The 8,341-nt window shown below is 56.9% G+C and overlaps 1 protein-coding gene and 1 pseudogene across 1 annotated transcript; both read left to right on the top strand.

The window, feature by feature from the left end:
• Nucleotides 1-1,039: 1,039 nt before the first annotated feature.
• Nucleotides 1,040-2,722, top strand: LOC125556349 (4-hydroxyphenylacetaldehyde oxime monooxygenase-like). The gene has a single exon (XM_048719099.2). The coding sequence runs from the start codon at nucleotides 1,086-1,088 to the stop codon at nucleotides 2,607-2,609; it is 1,524 nt and encodes a 507-aa protein (XP_048575056.1). The 5' UTR covers nucleotides 1,040-1,085; the 3' UTR covers nucleotides 2,610-2,722.
• A 2,966-nt stretch (nucleotides 2,723-5,688) lies between these two features.
• Nucleotides 5,689-7,361, top strand: LOC147972138 (uncharacterized; annotated as a pseudogene).
• The last annotated feature ends 980 nt before the right edge of the window (nucleotides 7,362-8,341 follow it).

Genomic DNA, 8,341 nt, shown 5'->3' with positions numbered 1-8,341 from the left:
GAAGTTTTCAACATTTGACAACCTTTTGTGTGATTGGCAATGAAAATTGGTATGCAATAGATCTCTAGCCAACATTTAATAGTTGTCAAAATTTGACATGCCAATTTTTGGCATTAAACCAATTAGCCTCCTAATCGCCCCCTGAATTTTTGGCATCAAACTAATTAGACTCCTAATCTCCACCCCCTCCCCCCAACCTTTTGTGTGATTGGCAACGAAAATTGTTATGCAACCATCTCTAAACATTTAACACTTGCCAAAATTTGGCATGCTAATTTTGGGCATCAAACTAATTAGCCTCCTAATCTTCACCCCTAAGTTTTTGTGTGATTGACAACGAAAATTGGTATGCAACCATTCTCTTGCCAACATTTAACAGTTGCCAAAATTTGGCATGTCAATTTTTTGGCATCAAACCAATTAGCCTCCTAATCTCTGCCCCCAACCTGTTGTGTGATTGGCAACGAAAATGGGTATGCAACCAATCTCTAGCCAACATTTAACAATTGCCAAAATTTGGCATTACCCTCCTAATCTTCACCTCTAACTTTTTGTGTGATTGGCAACGAAAATTGGTATGCAACCATTCTCTTGCCAACATTTAACAGTTGCCAAAATTTGGCATGCCAATTTTTGGCATCAAACCAATTAGCCTCCTAATCTCCACCCAACCTGTTGTATGATTGACAACGAAAATGGGTATGCAACCAATCTCTAGCCAACATTTAACAATTGCCAAAATTTGGCATTCCAATTTTTGGCATCAAACCAATTAGCATCCTAATCTCTACCCCAAATTGTTTGTGTGGTTGACAATGAAAATTAATATGAAACGAATCTGTAACCAACATTTAATAGTTGCCAAAATTTGACACTATCAATTTTTGACATCAAACCAATTAGCTTCCTAATCTCCACCCGCCTCCCAATTTTCAGGGGGGATATGGGCCCCTCGTCATTCTTTCTTCCAATCAATGGCTTCCAATCATAAGGTCCTTGCCAGTCACTTTATAAACCCCCGACGACCGTCCACGAGCAGCAGCACCTCGTCAGTGAGCGAGCTAGCTAAACCTCCGGCCAAGACGATGGATATCTCACTACCCCTCCTCCTCCTAGCTGGCATCCTCATCCCCGTCGTCTCGTACCTGCTGGTGACGAAGCGCATCACCGAGGAAGGGCGGCTGAAGCTGCCGCCGGGCCCGAAGCGGGTGCCGGTGCTCGGCAACCTGCACCAACTGGGCCCTCTACCGCATCGCAACCTGCGCGACCTGGCCGGGCGGCACGGCCCCGTCATGCTACTCCGCCTCGGCGCGATGACGACGGTGGTGGTCTCGTCCGCGGCTGCGGCGCGCGACGTCATGAAGGCCCACGACGCCGACTGTTGCAACCGCCCCGCGTCTCCGGGACCCGCGCGGCTCTCCTACGGGCGCAAGAGCATCTCCTTCTCGCCATACGGCGCCTACTGGCGCGACATGCGCGGACTCTTCGCCGCGGAGCTCCTCGGCGCGCGCGGCGTCGGAGCCGCCTGGGCTGCACGGCGGGAGCAGGTGGACAGGCTCATGGCCGCCCTGGGCGACGCTGCAGGGCCGGTGTCGTTGGACGAGCACGTGTTCCGTGTCGCCGACGGCGTGATCGCCACGGTGGCGTACGGGAGCGTGTACGGCGCGGAGGCGTTCGGGGGCAAGTACGAGCGGTTCCAGCACGTGCTACAGGAGGCCGTGGACATGTCGGCCAGCTTCTCCGCCGAGGACTTCTTCCCCAACACCGCCGGCCGCCTCCTTGACCGGCTCGCCGGCATCGTCGCGCGCCGGGAGAGGATCTTTAGAGACCTTGATGACTTCTTTGAGGAAGTGCTGGAGCAGCATCAAGACCCCGCGCGCCCCAGGCCGGAGAGCGGCGGCGGCGACCTGGTGGATGCCCTCGTCAGAATCTGCGAGGAGCACGGCTTCACGAGGGACCACGTCAAGGCTGTCCTCCTAGACGCGTTCATCGGCGGCGTCGACACGAGCTCTGTGACGATCCTGTGGGCGATGTCGGAGCTGATCCGGAAGCCGCAGGTGCTGAAGAAAGCGCAGGAGGAGATCAGGGCCGTGGTCGCCGGCAACGAGCAGCGGGTGCAGCCGGACGACCTGCCGAAGCTGACCTACCTGAAGATGGTCGTCAAAGAGACCCTGCGGCTGCACCCGCCGATTACGCTGCTTCTGCCGCGGGAGACGCTGCAGAGGGTGGAGATCGGCGGCTACGATGTGCCGGCGGGGTCGCGGGTTCTCGTGAACGCGTGGGCCATCGGGAGGGACCCCGTGAGCTGGGGGCAGGACGCGGAGGAGTTCAAGCCGGAGAGGTTCGAGGCCGGCGGGAGGCACGGCAAGGTGGACTTCCGTGGCGCTCACTTGGAACTGATGCCATTCGGCGCCGGCCGGCGAATCTGCCCCGCACTGGTCATGGGGGTGGCGAACGTGGAGTTCACGTTGGCCAACATGCTGTACGGCTTTGAGTGGGAGCTGCCGGAGGGGACGTTGGCCGAGGAGGTGAGCTTGGAGGAGGCCGGTAGGCTGACCTTCCACCGCAAGACACCGCTGGTGCTCGTGCCTACCCCATACGTAGTGTGACAAGCTCTGCTGCTCTGGTAGTGGTATATCGAGTTATACATCAAATATATCTTGACTGAAGTTAGTTGAACAAATGAATAAAATTGATACATGCGCGTGTCTTGGGCTGGTAACATGAATCACTCTTTTTTATGTTTTGAGTTCCAGCACAAATTTGCTCCGAGTTTATACATCGGGTCTTGTGACATTATGGCCAGAACTTGACCTTACACCGTCATTTGGGAGAAAAATTGAAGTGATAATTACACTGTCATTACAGTGTACTAACGATGATATCTTGAGAGTTACAGTCTAGATACATACAATTCAGAGTTAAAATTAGCACTGAAACTTCTAAAATTACAGTGTATTTTACATACGTACTATTTGTAAATTACACTTATAGATAATCTGTGATTACAGTGTATTTACGCAGAACTTACACTGATACTGTGTAAATATTAGAGTGGCATTACTGGACTTCCAAAAAATACAGTGAAAATATTACAATGGCCAAACCGATTGCACTCATGACCCACTTCCAAAACAACAAAACAGTGGTACATGAAAACAAAGTAGATCAACTGTAGAACAAAAATGGCACTGTGATTACATGAGTACGCTTTCAAATTATGAAAAAACTGCTGCATATTAGCACGGTAAGAACTGCAGATTGCCACTGTAAAAGAACTGTAGAGTACCACTGTAAATTAGTGTAATTTTGTCAAGCCTTATTTGTAATTTATAGTAGTACATTTACAGTTTTACGGTGGAATTACAGTGTAAATGTGCAGTTGAATTATGCTGTAAATCTGTAGGTTTGCAGTTTTCACACTAAGAGAGTGCTATCACCTAACTTTGACAAACCCCAAAACTATATAGAAAAATGATGTTACCCAACAAAGACAAACCAACCTAACAAAAAACAAAATTGCCCTGAAAAATACGTTGTAACTGCTGCGACTTACAGTGAGTTGCACAAGAATCACAGTGTAATTTCCTTGTGATTTACACAATAATCCCCCCGCGAATTACACTCAATGTTGCACATGAATTACAGTAGTAATTTCCCTAAATTTATACAGTAAAATCGCTCAAACCACAGTGCAAATACACTGAAATTACACTTAATTTCCATTGGCATTGACTTGAATTTACAGTGTTGATTGACCCTAAAACTATACATATAATGAAATTGCAAGTTAAGCAATAACTACGAAAATGTTCTAGAAATGAATGGTATATACATCAAACATAGCAGCAATCAACTTGACAAACCTAAGAGGGACCTCAGTTCTGAAAAAATTAAGAACACAATCCATCCCATATCTCTGAATAACATTCTTATACCAGGAGACAAACCATCAACAAAAGCAGGCAAGAACTTCCCAGAATATCCAGTAAAGGTTGAACAAAAAAAATCACTATTTCTTTTGACTCTACATGAAACAAAACACTATTTTCGGCAACGGTCCTCATTGGAATTAGTGGACTTGATGGAACCCGCGAGCTGCTCCTGCGACCCCGACGGTGCCGCGCCGCCCGCACCCTTGTCCCCGGCAGCCCTGGCTCCGACGTGCCCCGCCTCGGCCGCGGCCGCCACTAACGCCTTGCCCGGCGGCCTCCTCCCGCCCTACGCGGCCTCCCCGGTGGCTCCGGCGTTGCGTTGGGCCGACGTTGCAGAGGACGACGATGTCGATGCTGGCCGGCCAGTCGTCCGCCGGGAGCCCCGGGGCGCTAGGCCGTGACCTGCGCGGAGAAAGGGCTGTCACCCCGGCGTGGCTGCCCGGCCCTCCAGCAGTCGCGCCGGCGGGCCGCGGCACCCCTCCCGCCGACGCCACGCCAAAAGGCCGCCTTGGGATCGAGGGCCGCTCGCCGTCGCCGCGCTCAGGGTGGGGCATCGCGGGGCGGTCCGACCAAGGTTGTGCCCGCCGTTCATGGCGCTCCGCCGCCCCCTCCGCTGGTGTCATCACGCCTTGCGCGCCGCCCCAGCCGCCGGCCATGGCGCCGGCATGCCCTCTGGTCTCTCTCCGCCGCTCCCCCTTCCGTCCATTCATCGCCACGTTCGGTTCCTCCGCCCTGCAATTCTCACCCAGCGGCCCCTCGCGCCGCTCCTGGCTCGCCGTGGCATCCGCGCCGGCGCCGGCACCGGCCGCAGCGGTGGTCACGGCGTCAGGGGAAACCCTGACCGCTGGTTCCCCGCCCCGCTGGCTGGGCCGTGCGCCCGTGGGCGGCGCTCTCGTGAGCCGCGTGCTGTCTGGGCCTTGGCCACTCCCACAGGCCGTGCCATCTGCAAGCCAGCCTAGTCCGGGGAGGCCACTTTCTGGGCCGGCCCGTCCTTCCGGTCGACCGATTTGGCCTCCTCCATCGAGTCCTCTCCTCCCCAATCCAACCCTTACCCTCGTTCGCTCCTCCCTCCCCACTTCCAACTCCCTCTGTTCCCTCCCTGCGCCGCTGCCCCTGGCCGGCATGCCGTGCGAATGTGGCGATGCGGGGGCCCGCCCGAAATGTCGCGCCGACGACCGGCGTGACCCTGCCGGCAACTCTCATCCCGCGATGGCCGCCGGTCCACTCCTCGCGACGACCGTCGCTCTCCGCCGTGCCGGTCTCCTGGTCGCGCGGACCACAGGGGGCGTTCTCGCTCCCGCTCCCCGCTCCCGGCGACGGACTGGCGCAGCCAGTGCCGCCGCTCCCCTGCTCGCGGTGGCCGCTCCCGGTCCCCTCCTCGACCCCAGCAACAGCCCATAGAGCGCGCCCCTTGCGCCATCCCGCCAGTATCAGCCCCCGCGTGGCGAACCGAGCTTCCCCTCCTCCGACATGGTGCGGGTCGGGGCCGTTAGGGGGCCATGTGGAAGAAGAAGAGAGGGCTGGGCCGCGACAATGGCTCGACCCTGCCCGCTGGTCCTCCTCGTGATCCGGAAGCCTCTGCTTCGACCGCAATGCTCCCCGAAGACCACTCCTCCGACCTCGCGAAATGCTTCAACTACGGCATCGCCGAGCACTCTCAGGTGGCATGTACGCGTCCTCAGTGCTGCTACATGTGCTCGGACCCGGTCATCTGGCGTTCCTATGCCCAGATGGCCCGGTGTCGGAAGAGTTGATGATGTATGGGCATGGGATCGATGGCCTCGGCTACTTCCACATCGAGGTGCCTGACATCCCTCCACCCTCCCCTTCGCTCCTGGCGATGGTCACCATGCGTGATGGGGTGGCTTCTCCGGAGATGATCGAGGCAGAGTTCAACCACCTCTACCACTGCACCTGGGATTGGCAGGTCACCCTGTTGGCTGGCAACTAGTTCTCGGTGGTGTTCCCCAATGCGGTTAGCCATGGCTATGGCACCCGTAGCGGCGACATCACCCTAGCTCTCAACAAGCTAGTGGTGGACATCTCTGTGCCTATCCGGGACCCCTTGGCGGTAGCCGTGCTGGACACGGCATGGATCCTCATCGCGGCCTCCCCGGCATTGCTCGTTCGGAGAGGGTCATTCGGAACATGTCCCGCATTATCGGCAAGGTGGTCGTGGTCGACGAGCTCTCTCTCCGCAAGGAGGAGGAGGAGGTGCGAGTAAAGGTAAAATCCCTTGACTCGTCCAAGCTGCGAGCCACGGTTCGAGTGTTCTTCAACGACCAGGGTTTCGACCTCCGGATCTTCCCCGAGCCGCCCAACCACATTGGCCGCCCCCGCATCCCCGATGACAGCTTCTTGGGGGGGGGGGGTGGCCCCGATGGTGGTGGCATGGGGGGCCATCGCAGTGACTGAGACCCCCGCCACGGCCACAACTACAGCTCGGAGGAGGACGATGATGATTCCGAGGACAGTCGCCACCACGACTAGCCTACCGCCTCGGCTGCCAGGGTTGGTGCAGGGGCCAGCCGATCCCACTCCTCGGCCCCTCCGCCTCCCACTGACGGCAGCGACGCGTCTGATGCGAGCCTTCAGGTCTTCCCGGCATCGTCCCCTCGCTCCCCCGACGGTACCCCCTCCGGCATCCTCGCTACTCTCTCCGTCGAGGCCAACTCGACCCTTGCTGCCCAGCTCCCGCCCACAGCGGCCGCGCCCTCTGGGGTGGTGGGGATTGACTTGGACCTGCTCCTCTCGGCTCCTCTCGATGAGCCGGTCCCGCCGGACCTGGGGGTGACCGATCCCCCTGGTGCCACCATGACCCCGACTCTGCTGGCTCTCGTCGCAGTCCGGATCATGTCTGCACCGGTCCTGCCCCTGGCCTCCTCGTGCATCGCCTCCGGTGGGTCGTCGGCAGTGGTGACCACTCCTATGGCCGCCCCCACTTCCTCCTCGGACTGCGGCATACTCCAGGCAGGGCAGATCAACCTCGACTCCGGTGATGTCCTCTCGCCGCAGTGCACTGATCAAGGTGGCCAGGCCGGAGGGCAGCCCAACTCTGCCTATCCCCGAGTGGGCAGAGCTCCGGGCCGCTGCCCGAAACATGGAGCCAGGTACTCCGTCCATCCCGGGTACTGCCGCTACTTGGTCGTTTCTGCTCTAGAGTCGGCACCGCTGGGCCACCTCGCAAAGGTGGATGTGGACTTGGCCATCATGTTCAGGGGAGAGATTAGCCCCTCGTTAGTTCAGACTGAGGCAATTCACGCACGACAAATCCTTGATGGGCGCCTTGCCGAGACCCGTGCACGCCTTCAGGCCCACACCTGTTCCTCTACCGAGGCCACCCCGAGCACTCAGCCACGTGCAGTGGCCGATCCTGCTGAGATCCGGGGCCGCACCCGCTCCTGCACCGCAGCTCTCCGCGCCTAGAGCGCGTCCGGAGTCTTGGGTCAAGAGCCCCCCTGATGATCTCGTGATGTGAACCCTCTTCTGGAACATCCGCGGCTTTGATCAAGATGACCGGCGCCGCCAATTGATCGAGTACATGAGTAACAAGCGAATCGATATTTTGGCCATCCAAGAAATGATGCATACAGAATTCTCCCTCTCGGAGCTCGAACATTTGAGCTCTAACCTATTTGCTTGGCATTGACTCCCATCTAGTGGGAGCACGGGCCACTCGGGTGGAATCCTTCTAGGTGTTAAGGATGCCACCTTTGAGGTAGGAAGCATGGACCGGGGTGAGTTCTTCGTTAGCATGGAGATTTTTGAGCGGGCCCTAAACTTCAAATGGGAGGTCATAGCGGTCTATGGACCAGCGGATCACCGCCGCTATGAGGCCTTCCGCACTGAGCTCTGTAGGAAGGTCACGACTGCCCAGCTGTCGGTGGTGGTGGGCAGCGACTTTAACCTCATCTGGTCGGAGGAAGATAAGAGCAATAATTTGGTCAACTTCCCCCGGATGCAGATGTTGAATGACTCCATCGCGGATATGGGGCTTCGCGAGCTAGATAGAGTTGGTGCCATGTTTACTTGGACCAATCGCCAAGTGGATCCGACCCGCTCGGTCCTCGACCGGGTCTTCATATCTCCTGAGTGGGACATCCACTACCCCCTAGTGTCACTTCGGGTGATAACTCGGATTGGCTCCCATCACGTCCCCCTCATCCTCTCTTGGGAGAATGAGCGCCCCCAGCCACCCCTCTTCCGCTTTGAAACCTTCTGGCTGAATTAGCCGGGGTTTACTCTCGCGGTGGCCGCACGATGGCACGAGGCTCGAGTGACCCCTCATCGCTCCCTCTCGGTCGTCGACTCCTGGCATTTCTATGCCAAGTTCTTGCGACAATTCATGAAAGGGTGGGATGCCAACCTGGGGCAGGACATTTGGGAGCGAAAGAAAGCTCTCCTCA

Source organism: Triticum urartu, chromosome 5A (genome assembly GCF_056163025.1).
Source record: "Triticum urartu cultivar PI428250 chromosome 5A, HENAU_Tu73, whole genome shotgun sequence".
NCBI lineage: Eukaryota > Viridiplantae > Streptophyta > Magnoliopsida > Poales > Poaceae > Triticum > Triticum urartu.
Note: the sequence above shows the minus strand (reverse complement) of the source record. Positions and strands in the feature narration are given on the sequence as shown.

Excerpts from the sequence above, each read along its gene's own strand:
- LOC125556349 (XM_048719099.2), top strand. The coding sequence starts at position 1,086 with ATGGATATCTCACTACCCCTCCTCCTCCTAGCTGGCATCCTCATCCCC.